Genomic DNA, 25,192 nt, shown 5'->3' with positions numbered 1-25,192 from the left:
GAGTTTAGCTTTTTCTTTCTGTGAAACTCTTAGTGCAACTGACTGACTTGAAGAGCATGATGTTGTTTTAATCAGTGATGCCCTTCAGCTGTCCTATCTATCAGGCTTTTTATTTTCCTGCAAAGAGTTGCTGTTCCCAAGGCACAATTTTGTCTTAGAGAAATACCGATTTGTAATTCTGTATAAAAATACACTGGCATAGGTAGTTAAAATGAATTCCCTAGGAAGAAAACACGGAAAGGGTTTTTTATCATTTAAACTGGATATATTCCAAGAATTCTTTCTCCAGTTTTATTAGCTTTCCCTACAGTATGAAATATTCAATTAAACCTTCTCTCAAATTGGCCATAATTTTCAATGGAAGTTTAAAAATTTCCATTTAGCTAACAATATGAATCACTGAGTGTAATGTTCAGAGAGAACAAGAACAGCTTCCACCTGTTCATTTGAATTAAAATGTTTAACCTCAGTTTATTTTAAAGTCCCTTCAAGTTTCATTTTAATAAATGTACAGACAGACAACCGCTTAGTACTTTGCATTCTGCTGAATACTGTCCTGTTTTTGCATTCATGTTTTAACTACCAGATATAGAAAATGCACTGTAGATTTAAAAAAAAAAAAAAACTTGCAAGATTTTTTGTTTCATTTAGCCAAATGATGAAATAGATTTTATGAAACTGAGGAAATCTATATTTTAAAAATTGTGATGGGCACCCTATGTGTAAAGGAAATACAAGTTTCATGTATCTAAACACCGTATATATTTTTATATGATGCATTGGTGACTCAGTAACATATAAAATAGTATACTTTCCTGTAACTTCCTAAAATATCTGAGCTAATATACGATTGAACCTAAAACCAAGATGTTGTTTATAAGCTTCATATATAACATTTGCACATAATTTAAATGCCAATTGGTATTTCCCTATTCTAAGGAGCCTCCTAAATTGTATCTTCAAAATATGTGTGTATACCCATGATGGTTGGTAAATTTCTATGATTCATCTTATTAAATGGGTAATTGCATTCGTAAATGTAGGATTTTACAAGTACATGCACTTGCAATTTTAAAGGTACATATTAGGAGACTAGAAAATTTTCCCCAAAGTGTACATAAAGGAGAAAAATATGCAAACAGATTTGCTTGTACTAGATTTACCGTTATTTGAAAGCTGCTTACGGAAAAGCAAGTAGAGAGGAAGCCGGATCAAACTGTCCTGAAAGCTTAAATAAATAAATAAATAAATAGGTAAATAAATAAAGGAAGGAACCTTGTGGGGAACTGAGAGCAGTGGGGATGTAATTGCTGACTTCAATATTCTTGTTAGATCTTATTGACTGACAAGACAAATAATAAGTGACTTAAACAGAACAAAACTAGGTTTTTTCAATGCCCTTAAACCAATATCTATGTTTTAAACTCATTAATAAACTTTTCGGTACTCAGCATGAAGTTTTTTGGGATGTGGCCAGATGCGGCTCACACTTAGGTCCCTCTACGCTCGTAATTTTCTGTTTGTGTGATAGATTCCTGGTGTAATCAGAGGAAGCCAAGACCAGCACTTGGAAGGTTATTCCACTGCTGCTGGTGTCACCAGGAGTCCAATGCGTACACCCTTGTGCAGATCCTTGTCGAAGTCAAATCTCTGAGTCTTTCTGTGCTTTTTATAGTTGCATTTTTCAGAAATTTATGCAATATTATCTCAGGTTTCTTTTATAACAAGTGGTAATAAAGCTTCAGTAGAAGTAGCTGTGGTGAATGAAATATAGAATGGTGGGGTTGGCCGGAAGAAAACAGGAAATGGAGGACTTAAGTGATGAGACGGGAGGATAGTTAGAGAACAATATGTTGAAGATGTGAGAACATTGGGGAACTTTAAAGGCATTTATCTATGTAAGGTTAGGGGAGGCTAGAAGATCACTATGACAAATTGCTCTTGTAATGCATAAGGTAGGTAAGATCTCTGTTCAAGCCAAGGTTAAATATGTCGGATTTGTAAATGAATTCCGATTCAGATATCTTCCTTTTTAATCTTGTGGTAAAATTCTTCTGGAGAAGAATGGCTTCTTTTAAATTCATTATTCACTCTCCAGGGAGATTAAAGTGTTTCTTTTAAGGTATAAACATATACTCAGGCTGCTGCCACACTATCATTCTCCCATCGGAGGTGCCATGGTAATGAAGCAATTCCAAACAGGCTAATAAGATGCTAACATGCATATTCAGCACCTCATTAGCATAAATCGGCTGCACGAGAAAACTTTGAATTGAAGATTAACAGTGAAGGTGGGGCAGCTTCGAAATAAGTGCCCTACTTCGACATTCTCTTACTCTGATCTAGTTCTGTGGGAGTAAGAGAATGTCGAAGTGAGGCGCTTATTTCGGAATAGCCCCCACCTTCACTTCAATCTGCAATTCAAAGTCTGTTCATGGGGCTGCCATTATGCTAATGAGGCAATGAATATGCACATTAGCACCTCATTAGTCTGCTTCAAATTGCCTCATTACCATGGCACCTCCGACAGAAGAATGGTAGTGTAGCAGCCGCCTTAGATAAGTAAGTCTTTTGGTGCAAGGAACAACTTGTCTACATTTGTACAGTGGTTAGCCCAACAGGGCTTGAATCCACCATTCAGCTCTTTTGCCATTACTTCAGTATAAATAATCATCATAATTTTTGTGGTGAATTTAAATGCTACTGAGTAATTTATAATAATAAGCATTGTATAACAAAATTCTTCCAACAAAATGATGTTATAGAAAATAAAATATATTTGCTTCATAATGTACTATGTTATATATATTAAATTAATTTTTATCCAGTAATACTGTAGTTTCATCAAGACTATCATATTTATAGCAGAAATATTAGTTTTCCATACAGAAGAGGCTAGACTGCAGTTTTGATGTGTTTATTAATGGCTAAGAAGTTAGAATTCTTTGGAACAGCTCCTCATCTGGTACAAATTAGCATAGCTCATTTGTTATCAGAAACAATCAGAGTCTCATGTTCTTTTTTCAGTAATACATTAGATTGTGGCAACAAGACCATGTAGCTGTGGACTAACCAGTTTGGGCCTGCTTATCTTGGCTATGTATGGGCAGTAATTATGAAGAGAAGGAATAAGGAAGAATAGCCACTCAGAAATAAATTTGAGAAATAAATGTAATTGTGCATTGTAGTTTTTCTCTCCCTCTTTTGTTCTACTTTTGTGCTAACAGCTGCTCACAGAATTTCTCATTATTTTCGTTGAATGATGCAATTTTTTCTTTTTCTTTTCCTTTTCCTTTCTTTCTTTAGCTGTGACTGCTGTTTTTAGGCAGCAGAAAAGTTGTTGTTGGGATGGGGAAGGGGGTAACAGATAACTGTTAGAAAGGTGTCAAGTGCGTGTATTTCAATATGTGGAAAGCAGCTTGATCTCATGATCTGTGACCAATTTACACTTGAAATCATTTTTCTGGGCTCCTATAGGTTTAATATAAGTCAATTAAATCTATCAAAACTATTTTTTCCTAAGTTAGGAATTTCTGCCTTTGAATTTGGTATCTTGTGTCTTGTGACTGGTTTGCTAACTACCCATATCAATGCTTAGATTGCACTTATTCCTTAGAAGTGTAGTGTCAAATCAAATGTGTCTAGACATTTTATGGACCAGTACAGCTGCAGTTTGAAATTGGTATCTCATCATTTTGTCAAAATTGGTGCACTGGCTGGGGAGGAAAGAGCAGATTATTTCAGCGTCAGGACTGCAATCTGATCAGTGCCTCTTTAGATCCAGGGATTATGAGAAGGGACAGTGGAACAGTCCATGCAGCAACTAATCCTCTTCCATGGTCCCTCTCCAGAGATGCTGCATTGCTGATGAACAGAGGTGTCCTTAAAATGTATGGGGCCCTATGCAGCACTGGTAAACTGGTACCCCTGTGTGCACTCAGGGAGATGCCTAGGGTGGGGGAGATGATTTTTTTAGAGATTTGATTTTGTAATCTTTAGCAATCCACTAATGAAATATTTTGAAAGCAAATTTTAAACTAAGATCCTGTAGACCATGAGTGAGCAAACTTTTAATGTCGGGCCCCACTTTTCATCCCTGCAATTAGCAGGGCCTCCCTTTCCCCTCCCAAGCTGTCTAATGTCATCCAAACCAATGGAAATTTCAATTATGTTCACATGAAGAAAAAAAGAAAAAGCCCCTTTCTGCATGAGTAAGACAGTAAGTAAGTGGAATGTAAAAACTATTAATTGGTGTATAAATGTGAATACAGATCCATAAAAACAGTAACATATGTCAACATTTTTAACGGGACAGATGAGCCTGAGACCCAGCAGCTCATTGTGCTGTGCCCTCCCTTAGGAAATCTCATTCCCTACCAGGGGGCCTGCCTCGCCTTTGCTTACTCCAGGTGTAGATTAACACAATAAATTCAGAAATTGGTAGTATATACCTGGGGTTGACAGATAATTGTTATATATCATCATTATCACGTGAATGGGTCTTTCACAGGTTCAATGTTCTGCTAATAGCTCTGGCAGGATTTTTCCCTCTTAAGTTAACTGAAGCCTCTTCAGAGAAAACAGAGCCACAGAATGGGGTTAGGAAGAGGCAAGAAGGTAGACCTTAAGACCCCGTTGCACCCCAACATTTTTGAGTGCCCTGCAGAGCTTCATAATCCCTACTGGTGGAATATTGGCACAGAGTGAAATACTTATGACCCTCTGGCACCATGTTTATTTGTCCCCACCTTGCAAAGCAGGACCATACCAGTTCCTCTGCCAAAGAGGGAGCATTATCCTTTTGTAGGACTTTAAACAGCCTTAAAAATTACACTTCGGCATCAGCCATTGTATGTCCCGGGGTATGCCAATGATCAGCATAAGGAAACAAGGTAGCTTTGTGCCACTTTTTAGTTTGAGTATCTGTGCTTAGCAGCAATTACTCCCTTTAAACATGAGGAATATTTTCCTGTCATCTTTAGTATGATGTTATGCAGAGGAAACTGACACATTGCACTTGAAATTTAAATAATGCGAAACAATACCACAATGGGACTCCATGTATCTTGATGTGATATAACATAGATATGCGGTCGATATAGTAGATATCTACATCAGCATGGTTCACCTGAGGTTATGTCTACACAGCAAAGTTATTTCAAAATAAGAGCCATTATTTCTAAGTAACTTTGCTAGTATCTACACAACACAACCACTATTTCAAAATTATTTCAAAATAGTGGTTGACTTATTTTGAAATAGGTAAACCTCATTCCACAAGGAACAGCACCTATTAGCTACGTCTACACGTGAATGCTACATCAAAATAGCTTATTTCAATGTAGCGACATCGAAATAAGCTATTTCAATGAATAACGTCTACACGTCCTCCAGGGCTGGTGCCGTCGACGTTCAACGTCGACGTTGGGCAGCACTACATCGAAGTAGGCGCTGCAGGGGAGCGTCTACACACCAAAGCAGCCCACATCAAAATAAGAGTGCCAGGAACAGCTGCAGACAGGGTCACAGGGCGGACTCAACAGCAAGCTGCTCCCTTAAAGGGCCCCTCCCAGACGCACTTGCAGTAAACAGCACAAGATCCACAGAGCCGACAACTGGTTGCAGACCCTGTGCATGAAGCATGGATCCCCAGCTGCAGCAGCAGCAGCCAGAAGCCCTGGGCTAAGGGCTGCTGCACACGGTGACCATAGAGCCCCGCAGGGGCTGGAGAGAGCGTCTCTCAACCCCTCAGCCGATGGCTGCCATGGCGGACCCCGCTATTTCGATGTTGCAGGACGCGGATTGGCTACACGTGCCCTACTTCGACGTTCAACGTCGAAGTGGGGCGCTATTCCCATCTCCTCATGAGGATAGCGACTTCAACGTCTCGCCGCCTTATGTTGATTTCAACTTCGAAATAGCGCTCACCACATGTAGACATGGCGGGCGCTATTTTGAAGTTGGCGCGGCTACTTCAAAGTAGCCAGCACGTGTAGACACGGCTATTTTGAGTTAGCTATTTCAAAATAGGGGCCGTGTGGACATGGAATAGAGAGCATCAGTTCCCAACCTTTTCGAGACAAGGACCCTTTTTGACAATTCAGGAAGACTTGGTGACCCATGGCAACTCAAAAATGGGGCGGGGGGAACAGTGCCATAACTAGCTAATTTTGCTCCCCAGACAAGAATATAAACCTGCACCCCATCATGTTTATATTCATAGTAGTTATTTGATAGAAAAGGAGAAATAGATTAAAAATAATAACACTACTTTTATTAGAGTTAATTATTTGATTATTATTATTGATCTGAGTTGTGATGGGGGAAAGACTCTCATCCCCAAACTGCTCCCCCAGACTCCCACAGCTTAAACTCCACACTCAGAGTCTGGAGGGGCTGGAGAGGGTCACACTCAGGGACTGGGAGGTTGGGGGAAGTCACAGTCAGGGACTGGGGCAGCTGTCGGGGGTCACACTCAGGGGCTGTGGAAGGTACAAACAAAAAATGAAAACTGACAAATCAGCTACGTAGAACAGAAGGGGGGGAAAAAGGGAGAAGGGTGGAGGGGGCACAAAAATTACTTACTGAGAGAGTCTATTAAGTGGTTTGCCTGGGGTGGGTATGAACATCAAAGGTGGAGAAGCTGTCTTTGTCATGTGTAATCCCTTCTCTATTGACAGGGAGAGAGCTGTATGTGGCAGCATTAAGGAGCTGCAAATGGCTCCTTTAAGAACCACTTGCAGCTCCAAGCTGCTGGCAACCCTTAACAAATCTAATCACAACCCATGTTTGGGTCCTGAATCATAGGCTGAGAATCCCTGGAATGGAGCCTTTTTCAAAATAAGCCATGGTGTGTCCAATGGCTTTATTTCAAAATAGCTGAGGACTATTTTGAAAGGCATTTTGTGCGTAGCACCATTAACTTATTTCAAAATAATGCTGCTGTGTAGACATAGCCTGACTAATACAATTAGGAGGGAATAGTTTCTTATCCCTATTCCAGCATGATTCATCAGTTTGTCTATAATATTTCTAGGCACCCATCACCCTAGAATCTGAGCACCAGAACAACACATCTATTGAAATTAAATGTTTGTCAAAAACAGAAATCAACATCAATAAGTTGGTGAAGCTGAGAAATTAAAAAGTCCTTTAATTTTTGTTTTCAAACCCCAATCAGGATAAAAGATGAAGCTATAATCCCAACAGGGTAGACTGCAGTTCCTTCACTTATGGTGCATACTTTATTTCTTGAGTAGCTTTATAGGCTTTAGGGGGGACTAGATAAGGGGTAAAGTACCATATGCATATCAGAAATGAGTACGAAAATCACAGTCTAAACCTGAGGTGGTGGTGATCTTTCTTTTTTTTCCTACCAGCAACTGTAAGCTGCACGCAGCTGTAGTTAAAGGGTAGTGATTATGTGAAATCCATTTTGAATAATACATGACTCACTCACACCTATTTCATATGTGTTTATAAATAAAGATAAAAACAACAGGTGAGGGTATTTGCTTGGCGCATCCCCTCTTGTGTTGAGAAGTGAGCAGGGAAATGCAGCTCTGTGATAATCTTTTGGCAGTGTCTCTCTCCAAATCATTACCTAACAAGAGTTTTCTTTCTAAGATAATTACTATGTTTCTTTTCAAATGGCTCAAAAAGTTTTAGCAGAGCTTCTCAATATATGCAAGAACCACAGGCTCTGTACTGTCCCAACTGCTGGGCTCTGGCTATGAGTTGCATGCAGCCATTGAGACACCTTTTCCTCATGCCTTATTGCTTCAGAGTATTGTATCAGAGTATTAAGCATCCTTGTCTCATTTCCAGCCTCACTGTCAATGTTATCTCCAATTTTTTTCATTGTCAGTGGAATAAATTTTTATGTGCACCAAGGCATGTGTGGATGTGCACCACCATCAAAACATATGCTGCCATCTGTAGGTGGCTATGGGCACTCTCTGCCAGTCAGGTGGGCAGCATCTGAATCTGTCCTGGGCAGGCTCCCAAGCCTCCAACTTACAAGGAACATTGCTCACTGTCTCTTCGTCCTTTCTCCAACCCTCACTAGTTCTCTTGAGAGTTCACTGAGAAGACAATAGGGAGCTGGAATTGCATAGAAGGACAATACCAGAAAGTCTGCTCACCTAACATAAGATAAAAATTAAGTGAATGGTTAAAACAATGAGGAGCCCCCTGGCACCTTAAAGACTAAGAAATTTATTTGGGCAAAAGTGTTTGTGGGTAAAATCCACTTCATTGTGATGCAACTGACTACCACATAGTACAGATACAGACTAACACTGTGACTCCTCTGAGGCTGTGGCCACACCAGCAAGTAATTTCAAAAGCGGTTTTGAAACAAGCAGCAGAGCGACCGCGCACAAATTGCTCATGTTGAAGTCAACACCAGGATAAAAAGGTGGTCATTTCAAAAACATTGTTCCACTCCCGTCTTGGGAACAATGCCCCATTTTGACCTCCATTTTGAAAGGAAACGTGTGTAGCCGCTCCCCTGGCCGCCATTTCGAAATCACAAGTCCTCCACAGAGTCAGCCCCTTCCCGGAGCACAGAGATGCCCCAGCCAGCAGCCAGGGCTCTATGGCTGTCAGCTCCGGCTGCCTTAAAGCTGCAGGGACACGGAAACCCTGTGCAGGAAGCTGAGAGTGTGCTGGCAGCCGTAGGAGCACATGCTCGCAGCTGCACACTCTCCAGCACCCCCAGAATGGTGGAAAGGGATCCAGCTGGAGCCATGGCCAGCAGGCAAGACCCCTGGGAGCCTCAGGGATCCCAAGGCACCAGGCGGCAGGGCTCCCAGGACCCCTGGCAGTCCCCAAATAGGAGGGGCATCCTGCGACTGAAGCCTGAGGTCTGGGACCCGCTGGCCATCTGGGGGGACGAGGACATCTGGCTGAGAATGGAGGGCCAGAAGTGGAACACAGCCGCCTTTGCCCAGCTGGCTGAGACCCTGGCAGCAAGGGGCCACCCCCCGACCCCTGGACCCCCAACAAAGTGCGGTTGAAAGTCAAGGAGCTGTGCCAGAGGTATGCGAAGGCAAGGGACTCAGCCAGGCTAGCTGGGGGAGGCACCTGCCATCTGCCCCTCCTAAGAAGACTTGCACCAGCTCCTCGGAACCACGGAGGCTGGACCGCTGGAGAGACCCTCGACACACGAACTGGAGGGACAGGGCAAGGAGCCAGAGTCGGGACCCTCCACAGCATTACCAACCGCAGGCCCATAGCTGCTGGCCAGTGATGAAGACAGCAATGGCGATGGCAGAAGCGAGAGCACCCTATACATCACCATGCCATTGGAGGGCATCAGCCGGGACACCTCTGCCCAGGCCTGCCTCAAACCTCCTGAGGCACCCTCAGGCAGGACCAGGCACAGGGCACCCCGGGCATGTGGGAGGGAGGCAGTCCCTGCCACTGAAGGCACAGGCCCTCCATATGGCCAGCAGCCCCAGGGACAGCCAGGGTCACCATCAGGGAGGGGCCTATACACGGGCAGGGGGAGCCCTGCACAGAGCTGTGGACAGCCATGCCGGGCACATGCCTGTGGAGGGCGGGGGAGAACCGAACCAGCCCCACCAATGGCCCAGCATGGACGGATCCCACAGCAGCTGGGCTGCCCCAGCTCCCTTCCCCCCATGGGCAGGGAGGGATGGTGACAGGGATGTGGCCACTGGCCGACAGTACCCAGTTGCGTTATTAACAGAGTACTGCCCTCTCCCTGAACGTTTTTACAGCCTCAACGTCTGCAGGCCACCCCAGTCCCCTGGACATGCAGGGGAGCCGTGCAGTGGCTGGCAAGGGGGAAGGACCGATGCCCTCCAGGACAAGGTGCCATTCCAGTAGGACCCGCTGCCGCAACTGGGCCAATGACTTAGCGGCAGCCCACACAGCTGTGTGGTGGGAGCAAAACCGCCTGCTGCAGGAATGGCTCTCCATGGAGCAGGCGGGTCTCAGGGTGCTTCAACACCCTGACTCAGGCCATCGCCAACCACCTGGCCCAGCCATCTACTCCATGAATGGCCTTTCCCACAGCCCCTTCCCCCGCCTCCCACCCTGCTCCCACCTGGCATGCCAGCAACTAAGAGGGAGGAGCTCGCACGGTGGCCATCATGGGCACGCCTAGCCTGGCCATGGCTCCACCAGCCCCATCCCCTATGAGTCTGAGACCATCGCACCCCCAGCACACCCCTACCTAACTGTGCTCCCAGTGTCATACCAGCCCTGCAGGGGGCCCCAGATTCGGGGCGGTCACAGCTCCAGGGTCCACCATGGCTCCTGTCCCCCCACCCCTATGGACGAGTGAGGCCCCCTGCCCCCCGCCCTCCCTTGTAAATAGTTCACCCCCTTGCCCCCTTTGTAAATAGTTGGAGACTTGTTTAGTTTTGAACAATTAACAGTTAACTTCATTGGACAATGTCCATGTCGTGCATCGGGTGGGGATGGTGAGGGATGAGCATGCGGGCAGGGGTGCTGGTGGGGTGGAGGTGGGGGCGGGAGTGCAGGGGGTGTTGCATGGGGCAGGCCAGGGCTTGGTCTCAGGGGTCCCCCAACAAAAGCCTCCTGGAGGGCCCCCCCCATGCACACCCTGTCCCAGTGCGCCTGGTAGCATGGGACCACACCAGGCTGGTAATACCACAGCACAGCCTCGGCCACCCAGTGCACCACGAAGAGCTCATGCTTGCTCTCCATGAGACTGTAGGGAGCACAGCACACCCCCATGACCATAGGCACACTGGGGAGGCCACTCCACTGTGCTCCTGGCTTGGTTGAGCCAGGTATTGTAGCAGTCCTGGCTCTCGTTGGTGTGGCCTCTGTAGGGGTGCATTAGCCAGGCCTGGTGGGGGTAGGCCACATTGGCAACTATGCACAGGGGTATGGTTGTGTCCCCTACCGTGAGCTCCCTTGGGCGGACATAAGTGCCTTCAGCCATCCTATGCCCAAGCCATGAGTTCTGTAGGATGTAGGCATTGTGGACCTGTCTGGCCAGACCATGCAAATGTCTGTAACCCATCCTCAGGCATCCGCAAGGGCCTGGAGGACAAAAGAATAGTAGCCCTTCTGATTAATGTATCATCCGCTTCTGTGTGGTGGGGACTGGATGGCGACGTGGATGCTGTCCAATGTGCCGATACAGTAGGGGAATCCCAGCTGCTAGAACCCGGTCATGGTGGCCTCCACGTCCCCCAAGCGGATGAGCTGGTACAGGAGGATCCGGCTGATGGAGTCAATGACTTGCATGGGGTGGAGGGCACAGGCGCCCATGAGTGTGTGGTGGCATGCAGGGGGTCCTCCCCCTTGGGACACCCTGCCCAGGCCCCGCCACGGGTGCATGACCCTGCCTGCCTTGCCTCTAGAAGGACAACCCCAATGGTGGCCTTCCCCACCGTGAATTGGCGGCCGACTGAGTGGTTGCTGTTCACAGTGGACAGCTTCCACATGGCAATGGCCACCCTCTTCTCCAGGGTGTGTGCAGGCTGCCTGCAGGTGTCCTGGTGGCAAAGTGCTGGTTCCAACCATTGGCACAGCTCCATGAAAGTGGCCCGGGTCATCCTAAAATTGTGGAGCCACCAGTCACCATCTCAGTCCTCCAGGATGATGATGTCCCACCATTCTCCGCTGGTGGGGTACCACCAGAGGCGACAGTGGGCCTGGGGAAGGGGGTGCTCTGGATGCACCATAGGTGGAGCCTGCAGGAGGCCAGCCATGTGGTGAGCAGCATGGAGCCTGAAGTGGCATGCTGCCAGGATGCGCATCAGGCTGGCCATGATATGCAGATCGTCCCTGTCTGTGAAGTGCTGCAGGTCCATGCCAGGTTGCAGTGTTGGGGCTTAGCAAGGCTCCATCAGTGCTGAGCTGGAAGTCGTGTGCTGTAAGCAACCTGAGCCCTCAGCATGTGCATGGGGGGGCAGTGTTTGGCAGGGGTCTCCTTAAGAGGGGAGCTGGCCAGTGCTCCAGGAAGGGCTTGTTGGCCATTTGACCTTTCTCTCACCATTTCCTGCCCCGTTATTTCAACAGAAGGCTCTGGGCTGTGTAGCCACTCCCTTTCAAAAGGAGAGGGGTACGTCTTTGATGTTGCAGATCTCAATGTGAATCTGCATTTTGTATGTAGTTGCGTCATTTCAAAGCGACTCACTTCGCAGTGATGAATCAGGATTACCCCTTTTGACACTTGCTAGTGTGGACACAGCCTGAGACTTAAGTGGTTAATTTAGTTGAGAATCCTTATCCTTCTTAATTAGGTGATATAAGACTCTCCGGGGCCTTCAAGTGAGATCCATAATTAGGCACAGTCAGTAATAGTATGTGAGAGTAAATATAGGTAAAGGGAATCTTTCCCACTTCTCATTTTGGGCATGTGGAATTTAGCTTGCTAGTTTATCATGTTTGCTGCTGCAGCTGCCACTTTTCTTGTTCTTTTACAAGAGCAGAGGCCCCCGGCAGATCCATGGTGAATTAACTAGGACTCAGAAAGACAATAAGGACCTGTCATATAGGTTAGCTATGTCTACACTAGAGCGCTCTTTCGAAAGGGCACTATTTGAAAGAGAATAGCCAAAAGATGCCCTCTTGAAGGGGAGCATCTACATATGTGCTGGGGCTGGCACTGTCAATTCGTGCCATCAAAAGGGCCATCCACCTTTTTGAAAGGAGCCAGTGAGCCCTTTGAAACAAAGCATCTGCGTGTACCCATGCCCTCTTTCGAAAGAAGGGGCCAGGACATGCCACGGCCAGGGCTTCATGGTAGACAAGCTCTTCCAGGGTCACAGCCAGCCTCCCCTTAAAGGACCCCTTCCCAACATCCCCACCCTGCACAGCATGAGGCCTGCAGAGCAGCTACCAACCCCACAGACAGAGCACGAACCAGCAGCAGCTGGAAACCCTGCTCGCTGCTGCCAGCAGAGTGGTCACCCTGCTCGCCACAGCAATGGCGGTTGCCCTGCAGCTCCTGCTGGTGGAGGCCCCACCCCGGAGCAGCCGGGGATGGCCCAGACCCTTGGCTCCTTCTTTGCCACCACCCCAGGTACTCCACCAGCTCTGGAGCTACCCCACCAGCTCAGACTGGTGGGAGCACCTCGTCCTGGGGGAGTGGGATGACGACCGATGGCTCTGGAATTTCCGGATGCAGTGGTAGACCTTTATGGAGCTCTGCCAGTGGCTGTCCCCAGTGCTGAGACATGAGGACATCCACATTCAGTGTGCCCACCCAATGGAGAAGAGGGTGGCAATCGCTGTCTGGAAGCTGGCCGCTCCAGACAGCTACTACTCTGTGGGACACCAATTTGGTGTGGGCAAGGCCAAAGTTGGGCCATCATGGTGGAGGTAAGGAGGGCCAAGCCAGACACCCACCAGGAGGCTGGGGAGCCCAGGACAGGGTTGGGGCCAGGGCGGAGCCTGGCACACCTCGCATACCCTCACGGGTGCGCATATCTCCCCCCACCCCCCGCAGTTGGTGCGCACCCTCAGTGTGATGCTCCTCCAGAGGCTGGTCCACATCAGGGACCTGGATGCAGCCATTATGGGCTCTGCTGCACTCGGGTTTCCGAATTGCTTCAGGCCCCTCAATGGGACCCACATACCAATCTGTGCCCCAGAGCATAGTGGAGGACAATATATAAACAGGAAAGGCTACCACTCCATGGTCCTGCAGGCCATGGTGGATAGCCAGGGCCAGTTCCAGGATATCTATATGGGCTGGCCCGGCTGCACCCATAATGTGCGCGTTTTCCGGAATTCAGGCCTATGCCACCGGCTGGAGGCAGGAACCTACATCACCCAGAGGGAGATCCTGCTGGGAGACACCCCCGTGCCGATCTGCCTGGTGGCCAATGCTGCATACCCGCTCCAGCTCAAGCTCATGCACCCTATACTTGCCACCGTTCCCTCATCCAGGAGTGGTTTAACACCCCAGCTCGACCACACCCGCAACATGGTTGAGTGAACCTTTGGCTGTCTCAAGGGCTGGCCTGCTACCATGCCTGGAGGTGGTCATCCTCAATGTCCCCCAGGTGTTGAGCACATGCTGCACACTCCATAATATTGTGGAGCACAAGAGGGAGTTCTTTGTATAGGGGTGGGCAGCCAAGGCTGGTGTGGGCTACCCCTAGCCGGTCGCCACCCCTAGCCACCAGGCCCACCAGGATGGGGTCCGCGTCCAGGAGGCCCTGCACTAATGCTTTGACCAGGGGCCCCAGTGAGTGCTGCCCTGGTCTTGCCTAGCAGGTCCACAACACATGACCCCCACCCTGTGCACCCTCTGTCACCACCTTCTGCATGCAGCCCACCCACCCTGACACACACTGCCCCTGACATCCCACATGCCACCCTCCCCAATGGGCACACAGCACACAGGGAAATAAACTTTTATTATTCAACACAACAAAAGAATTTTTTAAACTGTGCCAAATGTTATCATACACCTAGGTACAGGTGGGAGGGCGGTGAGCTATATACAGGAGAAGGGGGACATGGGTGGCCTGCATGGGGGGGGGCCTTACTGCGGGACGGGGTGGAGGGCCTCGACCCAAGCCGGCACCAGGACCCATGCCCCGCCCCCAGTCTGAGGTCCCAGACGGGGCTGGGAGGGTGTGAAGAAGACAGGGAGGTAGGGCTGGGGGTCCACCCAGATGGGCGATCAGCCCCAGCAGGGTCCTCTCCAGGGGGCTGGTGGGTGGGACTCCAGCACGAGGGACAGTAGGGGGATGGCAGGAGGGGGCATCCAGGCCAGGAGCTCCCTGAATATGCTCTCCACATCCTTCAGGGTGCCCATCAGTTCCACCCGGAGCCAGGTGGCCTTGCCTTCCTTGAAGTGGAGGTGCCGCTCCACCACCTCCACTTGTCAGTGGATGGAGGTGGCGAGCTGGTGGTCTTCCGCTACCCACCTTTGGTCCCTCTGGGAGTGGGGTCACCTTGGTTGAGCTGGTGACACTGCATGGTCCTCATCCCTCGCCTCTGGGTGGCTATTGGGTACTATGGAGGGTGCGAGGCTCTCCCGGCCGTCAGATGGTGCAGCTGCGAGGATAGGAGAGAAGAGAGGGACAGGCAGTGAGTACCGACCCTTGCCCCCATGGCCCATGCCCCTTCCCTGGTGGGCAGCAGGTCCCCGTCCCCTGTCCAATGGCAGGGTAGTCCTGGAGGCCCGTGGTGGTGGGGGTCCCCATCCCCCTGTAGGTGGCCCTTTTGTGTGGTCTGGCACTGGCCATCCCCTCCCCCCATCAGCAGGCAATGGTGTTGTCCATGGGAGCGGGTGCTGAAGGCCACTGGCATCTGTGCCACTGTCCAAGGGCCCCAGGATCCACTAGGGGTGTCGGGGGGACCTCTGGTGAGCATGCAGTCCCAGCCCTGTGGTCTGGAGTGTGTGCCCTGTCATGTACGTACCTGATGGTCCACCACCAAGGTTGGGGGATGCCCGGCTGGCCGAGGTATGGCTGGAGGTGCGGGAGGGGAGATCTATGACAAGGACCTCCTCTTTGCTGGACCACTTTGCCGCTGCTGCAGGTTCTGGCTCTGGCCGTGCGGGCATTGGGTTGGCCAACGGTCCTGGCTCATCAGACTTCTCTGGCTAGGACTCATCCACAGAGATATCAAGGACAGAGTGTGGGGAAGCAGTGTCCCATGGGCCCAGGAGGTTTCGAATCCCCTGGTAAAATGGGCACGAAGCGGTGTGGCCCGTGACTGGCTGGTCGAGTCCCAAGCCTGGGTGTACCCCTGCCGCAAATCCTTCACCTTGCTACATACCTGGTCTGGAGTGCAGGCAGGGTGGCCATGGGTAGTCAGGCCCTCAGCCAGCTGGGCGAAAGCAGTCGCATTCCACCACTTTGTGGCTATCTAACAAAGGACCTCCTTGTCCTACCATAGGCCCAGCAGTCCTAGAGCTCATGCTCTGTCCAGGAGGGGGCTTGCTTTTTCCCCTGGCTGGCCCCCTGTGGGCCCTGGACATGCTCGGGGGGAGCGGCCTGGGCCTTCTCCCCTCTCTGGCTACTGGCCTTACTGTGCCGGAAGCTGTTGTGGGTCTTGCTGAGGTGTGCAGGGGCACCACATGAGATGGCTGCTGCCTGCTCGCTCTCAGCTTTCTACAGCAGGGTTTCTGGGTGCGAGCAGCTTTAAAGACTGCTGCACACGCAGACTATAGAGCCCTGTAGATGCTAGATAGCACATCTCCCCCTAACAGCTGATCGCTGCCATGGCGGACTCCGCTCCTTCGAAAGAGCGGGTTGCGGAACATCTACACACGCGTCCTTTCACAACAAGCTTTTGAAAGGGGAGGCTTTTCCTATTTCATGCTTGGAAGAGCAATTTCAGAAGCTGGGGCACATTCCTTCGATTTCGTTTCGAAAGAGCGCACAGCGTGTGTAGACGCGTCATGCACTCTTTCGAAAGAAGGCCCAGACTTTCCAAAATAATGCCTAGGGTAGATGCAGCTATTGCGTTGTAACATTAGGAACTATTCCATAAATTGTACAGAGGAGAAGATCAAACTCCAGTTAAAAGTCTCTCTGACTTCAAATGAAATATGTTTGGGCACATGTGACATGTAGCAAGGATCTCGTATTTATGATACTGAATAACAAAATAAAACAAAACAAAAAGCTGCTTGACAAAAGCCAGAAGAAAGTTATAACTGTCTTTAAAAGAAAAAATTAGATCTTGTTTTATGTTCTATACAGTTATTATAAAGATAATATCAAATTACTCAGAAACATGGTCTGTGAGTATTGAATTTATGTTGTAATATGAAGTGTATGTATGTATAATAATGCTGGTATTACTTTTTGAAATGCTGTTTTGTGTTTAATTATGACATGATGTTGGCGATCCCACAAGAAATTCCGATTAACATATAACAAGTTCAGAAGCTCAGAAATTGTCTGAATTGTTATTGTTATGAGTCTTTTATTATATTTTAAAAATTCCAGTAAGATCACAAGGGGAGTTTGCCCTAATATGCAGTTTTAAAATGTCTGTGTGGCCTGATTTAATGCTTAGTGATCCTTATGTATATGAAAAACATGAACAATATTTGCATTTCCTATCAGCTGTATCTAATATAACACCTGGAAAGCATTACAAGGAATTGTGGGAAACAATAAATCCAATCTACTGACAGATTTTTTTTTTCCTGATACTGACTATGAAATCGGACATTATGCGGTTCAGATAATCATACAAAATGCACATCCTTTTTCAGTTCCTATTCAAGCTTATCCATCAAAGCCTTCGGCAAGGAAAATTGGGCAGAAATCTTGTGATAGATTTTTGTGGTTTTTTTTTCTTTTATACTTTCAAGTTCTACTTAGGTTTGACATTCCACCTCCTTTGTTTCTCTCTCACAATTTAAATTCTGCTGCCAATTTCAGTCTAGAAGACAGAGGTACCTGAGAGCAGAAAAATGGAGATAAAAAGTTAACTTTTTAAATTTCTGGAAGTCTCATAGTCACTGTTTGGCTAAAGGTTTGGGTTGATTTTTATTTTCACTGAACCAGATCATCTGTACCTCTTAACTATATTTCCCTTTAGCACCATGCATAATACGAAGTAAAAAAAATAGAGAAAGAAATATGGAAAAGGTTAGGTAGAATGAAGGAGGGACCTGGGAGGAAAGAAAGGGTTAGCTGAAGGTAATAACCAGGAAGGTATAATATACAATCCTACCTAGGTTCTGATCCCTGAATTACAGCAGAATATTAGCAAGTGTAGCACTGAGACCTCATCTGGGATGAGTGAAGTCTCTGCTCTACAGCTCTTTGCTGAGAGCCAGTTGGCCTTTAGCTCATGTGGTAGAGTGCAGGGCTTTAGACCCACTGGTTGCAGGTTCTATCCTTGGGGCCATACAGAAGACCAGCTTCAAAAACTAGTGGATCAGTTCTCTAAAGCATGCAAGGACTTTGGGCTTACCATCAGCCTAAAGAAGACAAATGTACTTGGTCAGGATGTTGCTGAATCCCTATCAATCAGTATTGACAACTCTACGTTAGAGGTCGTCCATGAGTTTGTTTACCTCAGGTCCACCATCACTGATACCCTGTTGTTGGACACTGAGCTAAATAGGAGGATTGGAAAAGCAGCCACAACTCTGTCCAGACTCAGCAAGAGAGTGTGGAATAACAACAAGCTGTACACTCTCACCAAAATGCAAGTCTACAGAGCCTGCATCCTCAGCACCCTCCTTTATGGCAGCGAGACTTGGACCCTGTATGCCTGCCAGGAAAAGAGGCTGAACATCTTCCACTTGCGCTGCCTCAGGCGCATCCTTGGAATATCATGGAAGGACAGAGTGACCAACACCGCCGTCCTCGAGCAAGCTGGAATCCCAACCATGCACACCCTCCTCAGGCAGCATCGACTCCGCTGGCTTGGCCACGTCCACAGGATGAATGATGGAAGGATTCCAAAAGACAGCCTGTATGGTGAGCTAGCCTCTGGTAAAAGACCTCCTGGATGCCCCCAGTTGTGCTACAAAGATGTCTGCAAGAGAGACCTCAGAGAGGGTAGACATCAAGCTGGACAACTGGGAAGAACTAGCAGATGACCGCAGCAGATGTAGGCAGGGGTTGTACAAGGGCCTTCAGAAGGGCGAGATGAAGATCAGACAGCTAGCAGAGGAGAAGTGAGCGCACAGAAAGCACAATAAGGACTTGCCAGACACCCACTACATCTGCAAGAGATGCAGCAAGGACTGTCACTCTCGTGTGGGTCTTCATAGGCACAATAGACGCTGTAAATGAAGTCCTCAATTGAAACTTTAAAGGGCGCGATCCATAGTCTATGCAGACTGAAGGATGCCTACTACTACTACCTTGGGGCCAGTAACCCAGGTTTGTCAGTGTTACAACTGGTGCATTAGCCGCAAAGAACTGCTAGAAGGTCTCAGGAGGTGCTTCCTCAACCCAGGGAAACAAGTAGTACTCAGGGGCAGTGAGACTTCATCTAGGGTGGGTGAAGTTTCTGCTTTACTGTCTTGGCTGAGGGGAAGCAGGCTTTTAGCTCACATGGTAGAGTGCAGGACTTCAGACCCTATGCTCACAGGTTCTATCCCTGGGGCTGGCAATCCAGGTCTGGTGGCTTTACACAAACTATTGTGTTCTTTGTGTTTCATATCTGCATGTTTTTTGCTAAAATATCTTTACTGTTGTACACCACTTTAGAACACGTTTAGTTTACATCCTGGGGCAGGGAGGGGGAACCACATATTTATTTCTCAAAATTTCCGTGCTCATTTGCCGTCAGTTTCACTTAGCCATTTTTCAGCTGCTCAATATATAGGTGATCATCCTGCAATAAATTTAGGCCTGGTCTATACTGGAAAATTGGGATGACTTAATGACCTCACTCACAGGGTGTGAAAAATTCAAACCTCTGGCTGGTATAGCTAAACCGGCCTAGTGTCTTGTGTAGCCAGCACTAAGTTAATGGAAGAATTCTTCTATGGAACTAGCTACCCACCTCTCCGGGAGATGGCTTACATATACCAGTGGAAGAATCTCTTCTATCATCATATGTAAGGTCAACACCGAAGCAGCACAGCAGAGTTCAGGATTTTAAGTCTAGTCATGCCCTTTAGTGTAGATAAAGAGGCCCACCTCCCTGTCTGCATGGAGGTCATTGCAGGATAGATGCCATAGGAAAAAAGTATACTAGCAGGCCTGCCAATGGGGGCAAAAAGGAGGAAGCAGTGGTTGGAGTCCTGGGCCCTTTAAATTGCCCCCAGATCCCTGCCCAGTGCACTTTGGGCAGCTCTGAGGTTTGCCAGAGGGGCCATTCCCCCCTTCTGCCCAAGCCCTCACCCCTTCTAGGGGTGAAAAGCTGTGCATCCACACCCATCTTGCTCAGGGATATGGTGAGTCTGTTGGCCCCACCGTGTACTAGGAGCATGATACAGAATGCTTTTGGGATTATTGTCCGCTGTTTATGATAATAATGATGAAAATATGACCTAAACATAAGGTTATATCAAGTTGTAGCTGTACAAGACAAAAAATAGAGAGTGTCTATGTCAAAAAGGATCTTACAATATGAAAGGCATTTTACACTACTGTGTAGCCAAAGAGCACCTTGGAAATGACAGTATTTCAATGAATTCTTTCACTCTAAAAGGGATACAGAGTGCTAAGAGTACCAAGTTACCATGTAGGATTTTATCAGAATGTGAACCTAGGAACCTACAGCTCACAATAATTTCAATGCTTTCAAAATGGTTTTAAAATAAAATATTGCTTAAAGATGATGTCTAAGTCAAATTATGTTAACTGTAAACACATTATAATAAATAATAAATTCCGATTTCAACAGATGTATGTGTTGTGTTGAAGAATAAGTCTGCTCACAGTCAAATGCACAATTGAGGCCTATGTGAAATTCAAACCTGCCAGCTAGTTATGTGCACGATCCCTGTAATGAAAGTCCAGCAGTCAAGCTATAAAGACAGCAGTATAAGGAATGATATTGTAGGATAAGTCTTTTGGCTTCTTTCCCAGTAAAAGAATCGTTGTTTGATCATTTCTGTGGTGAATTGTATACCAGATGCACTTCTCTGATACTTTTCTTATATTTGTAATATCAAAAATCAGTACAATACTTATCTCATTTCTCTTCCACATAATGCAGATGACAACATGCTGCATGGGCCAGTTTTCATTCAGGAACCAAACAATGTGATTTTTCCACTGGATTCTGAGGAAAAGAAAGTGAAGTTGAACTGTGAAGTAAAAGGAAATCCTAAACCAACTATCAGGTTTGTTACATATTTTGGTGCTTGTTAGCAAGCCTTCTCCAGGATAGTCTCTCCAAAACGTATCTTTTACCTGCTGTATAGAGAAGCTATTTCAGAATTTTGGGTGTGGTACCTCTAATCTGAAAATCCATGAACCACACCAAATGCAGTAACTCAGTTAATTTATTATTTCTGATGTGTCTTAACTGTTACTTTGACATATTAAATGAGAGTTTTGGGATTAAAATCTTTTTTGCAACACATTGATTCTTCCTAAAATGCCTAACAATCCCAATATGTTTAAAAATCTTGTCCTTACACCCTCTTCTTTCCCCAAAAATTGTACATTAACTCTATGTGCAAAAGAGCAATGTAATGTTGAACTTTCTGTGCATAATCAAGAGAGTTTCACAGCAAATTATCTGAATGCAGACCTGAAAAGCTGTTCCTTAAGTGCTACATGCTAACTTACCTTAAAAATCTGTAAAATTTTAATAATGCTACTTACAGGTCCTAGCTTCATAAATTGCTCTGAGAACCTTGGATGAAAGAAGCTATATATATGTATGTAGTGCTGCCATTGTTATTGCACTAAATCTGGTTGTTTAAATTAATTTAACCTTACTGTTTAATAAATTTAACCCTTCTTATTTTGCCTCAATTTTGTTCTATAGTATAAATGCTGCTTTGAAGCTGATTAAAATCATAAGACCCAAGTGCTGTTGCTGTCTTCTGGCAATACTTAGCATTTAATGCAGTGGAATATGTTGATTCACTCATGCGAATATATTCAAATTTCTTCCCTGTAGGTTCTAATAAAGGGAACTGATCTGAGGATCTAATCCTTTATGTGTTCCATCATGAGCTGCAAGAGATGGCAGCTGTAACTGGTGGTGGTAGAAAAATCTCAATGCCCCAGTATGTTAAAACATCTGCTATGAGTGAGTTTTCTTAGATTTAGAAACAAACAAACTGAGGCAAAAAAGGAGACGAAGCCACTGTGGAATTGAGTGGTTCCAAAATTCTTTTGGGGCTTTCCCTTGCAAAATGATTAATTCCAAAGACTAACAACATCCATAACAGCAGCATAAACAATATGAACATTAATCATATAAATGACTGCAATGTATGTTAAGGATGTTGCTCTATAAGTGAAATAGTTTCAAAGCTGTGCATGAAAAAATTCATTTTTCATACTGTTTTTCAAAATAAGAACTCAAATGGATTTTCATGTTTTCTGTATTTACTACATGTTGCTTTAGAAATGCACAGAAATATTGGTTCATGTTAGCAGAATTCAATTCCTGAAATTTTTGTCCTACAGGTGGAAGTTAAATGGAACCCATGTTGACTTTGGTATGGATTACCACTACAGTATAGTGGGAGGCAGCTTGGTGATCAATAACCCCAATAGAACCCAAGATATTGGAATATACCAGTGCATAGCAACAAACTCATTTGGGACCATTGTTAGCAGAGAGGCAAAACTTCAGTTTGCTTGTAAGTAGCAATTATATCCCATAGCAAATACTGCATTTTTACAACAGAATGCTGGAAGAAATGCTAAGGCTGATGGGCTATCTTTTGGGGTTTTTTAACCCTCATATAATTTATTATTCATTATTCTTTGCTGAGCTGCTTGTTTTGTTTAGAAAATAACTTTGGAGTAAAGCTGAGAAGTAAAAAGGTTATATTTGCTGACTAAAGTTGCCTGCGGCACGTAATGGGTATGTTTCCCTATCTGTGAGAGATAGTGGAAGTGAGAACATGTGGCAGTAGAAATATCTGCTACAGATTGAACCTCTCTAGTCCAGTATGCTTGGGACCTGGCCAGTGCCAACTGTGAGAATTTCAAGAATTTGCTGTACCATGGGAGGTCAGTATTACCTAACAGCATTACCAACATGCCCACTGCTTACTGTGCTCTTAGAAGAGATTCAGGGGTAAATTACAGCTAAATCACTGCACAGGACACTGAGAGCCAGGACTGCTGGCTGTAAACAAACTTTACTGTACACTGGCTAACTAAAATCTCGCTGGGCTATCAGATGTTGCCAGGTAAGAGAGTTTCAGCATGGACTTTTTTTTTTTTTTTTACACATGACCAGTAGAAACATGACTTTTTCCCTTCACATGGAATACAAAGATTGTAAAGCTTCAGAAGTGCCCAAGGAGACATGCCCTTTAGAAACAGCAGTTCTATAATGGCAATTTTTATCACTCCTTTGACACAAGATCCCATGGGAGTACATATCCGATAGAGTTTTTAACAACCCATGTGTGCGTGTGTACATACACAATATAGGCATTAGTGCAAAGGTGATGCACAGTGTTCTTTATATGTGCTGTTTATGGTTCATGTACATTGATTTATTTGATTATTTATCTGAGTATTTTAGAATGACCACAGGTGTTCTTAAGGGCAGCTGTATAATATTTATTTAGAGCCTATTCAGCACTTTTGATGCATCTTCATGAGTGAGGAGAGATAGTGTCTTTATGGGTGTGAACCTGCATTCTTTGAAGCCAGTAAGTATTTGACTTCATAGAGTGCAGGATGAGATCCTTTGAAAGGAAGACGAGGGTTAATAACTGATTAAATGGCTGAACAAGGAGCAAGTGGCAATGCGGGATGTCAAAGTTAGACTCAAGACTCACAATTTGTCAGACCACTCTGTTTATTATCAAAGCTGCTTTGCTAATACATTTAGAAAAGTGAGTCCCCTCCTAGGGCTCAGGTCTCTTAAATTATACAGATCAAGAAGGCAAGTTAATAGACAAAGGAAAAAAAGGAAGAAAAACCAGACACTCACTCACCCCATATAGTCCCTGAGACCAGTCACGTACCTTCATTTCCATATCACCCTTAGCAATCCCCTGCCAATGACTCCCTGGTTACCTTAATTAATCACTGTCTCTCACCTACTGCTCTGGTTTCTGCTTTCCCAGGCACACCTGGCTCCATCCAAACCCACCCTACATTCCTACACACAGTATCAACATAACTTCCCCTTCTTGAGCTCAGAAGTAACATTGTATCATAGTGTGATTTAATTTCTTTTTACAATGTAACTCTTTTATGTACAATGTGACATCTTATACTTCCACATTCCCCCCTTTTGGTCAAGCTATGCCTATGACCAACAATTACCGGGTTTCATACATTAACCTTTCTTTTTCATTCCTCTCATTGGTGATATTTAAAACCATCAGATTGGCACTCTGGTTAGGGGTAACCTGTTGGATGGTGTGCCTTGCACAGCTTTGGATATAATAAGAGATTAATTGGAAACATACAAAAATCATTAAAATTTCAAATAAGATAGTCAGAATTCCTTGAAACAACCAGTTTCCTAGGCTAGAGAAATTGAATAAACCACTTAGCCATTTCCACAAGGAACTTGGCTCTTTGTGGAGAAGGTGTGCAATCTGCTCCAAGTGGCGAGCACGATTTATTACATCGTTAGTATTATCAGGTATATATTGAAGCACACGGAATTGCGGGAAAAGCTGAGCAGGATAACAAATACCTGACCAGTTAGCTGGTAACATGGTACAAGCATTTCTCCCACAGACCCAATGATGTCCTATTAAAGCTGGGAAGGGTTGGCTGCACCCTTTTGACATATAAGTATTCACGAAAGAGGAATAATATCCCCCAAAGGGCACAGGATGACCTTCCTTGGGGAAAGAAGTAACATTTGCATGACATTGGAAGATTGTGTTGTTTTTTTCAGGGAGGCTATAGGGGGAGCAAGAGAGTGATTTTTCGGTCTGATCCCAGGTTGAGAAAAAATTCATATCCCCATACCCGGTTTGCCATTCTCCAGTCTTATTTGAATAGTCCCATACACCATGGGACACAATATATTGGAGACAGCTGCTCCTCCCTAAATTTAGCCCTGTCCCATTACACACCCAGCACCAGTGGCCTTTCCCTTCACCACACTTATAAATTTAGGAACATTTGTTCTCATCAATCCCCAAGTGTCATTTCTTTTCCACGTCGGGATGTGGCTGCAGACCCAGCAATTAGAGGTATTGAGAGTCTGGGCTATCCACACTTGTTGCTGAATAAAAGAATTGTCATTGTCACTTCGGACTCCCCAGACCTTAAGAAACCAGTAGCTGAGGATTAGGCTCCACCAGGGACACATGTTGAAGGCAGGACCCTTTCTGGTTCTGACAACCTCTCTTGAGGGAACCGCGGTCACGGTTTTATGTCCACCAGGCAGCAGGCGCTAGGCTCACTACTGCTTCTTTTCGGGTCCTACTGTTTGCTTACTGTCTGCTTCTGGCAACCCTTACGGGGGCATAGGTTGTAAGGTATTGCAGGCTGTTCCTCTACGTCTTTTTCTGGAGCCAAAATTGGCTCTGCGTGGTTCTGCGGTGGTGCTTGGTCCACTGGGGATGGTGCTTTTTACACTGTGAAGCGTGTATCCATGCTGCGATGCCGGATAGCTTTACAGCTGT

The 25,192-nt window shown here is 46.2% G+C and overlaps 1 protein-coding gene across 1 annotated transcript in view; it reads left to right on the top strand.

Annotated features, from left to right (window-relative positions):
• The first annotated feature begins 20,621 nt into the window (after positions 1-20,621).
• The window catches only part of LOC142018847 (contactin-4-like), a 242,264-nt gene continuing 237,693 nt past the window's right edge, over positions 20,622-25,192 (top strand). The window contains exons 1-2 of the mRNA XM_075005012.1: positions 20,622-20,740; positions 22,044-22,219. Of these exons, the coding sequence (XP_074861113.1) occupies positions 20,622-20,740; positions 22,044-22,219 (295 nt within the window). The remainder of the gene's footprint in view (positions 20,741-22,043; positions 22,220-25,192) is intronic.

This window comes from Carettochelys insculpta, chromosome 11 (assembly GCF_033958435.1).
Source record: "Carettochelys insculpta isolate YL-2023 chromosome 11, ASM3395843v1, whole genome shotgun sequence".
Taxonomy (NCBI): Eukaryota; Metazoa; Chordata; order Testudines; family Carettochelyidae; genus Carettochelys; species Carettochelys insculpta.
Note: the sequence above shows the minus strand (reverse complement) of the source record. Positions and strands in the feature narration are given on the sequence as shown.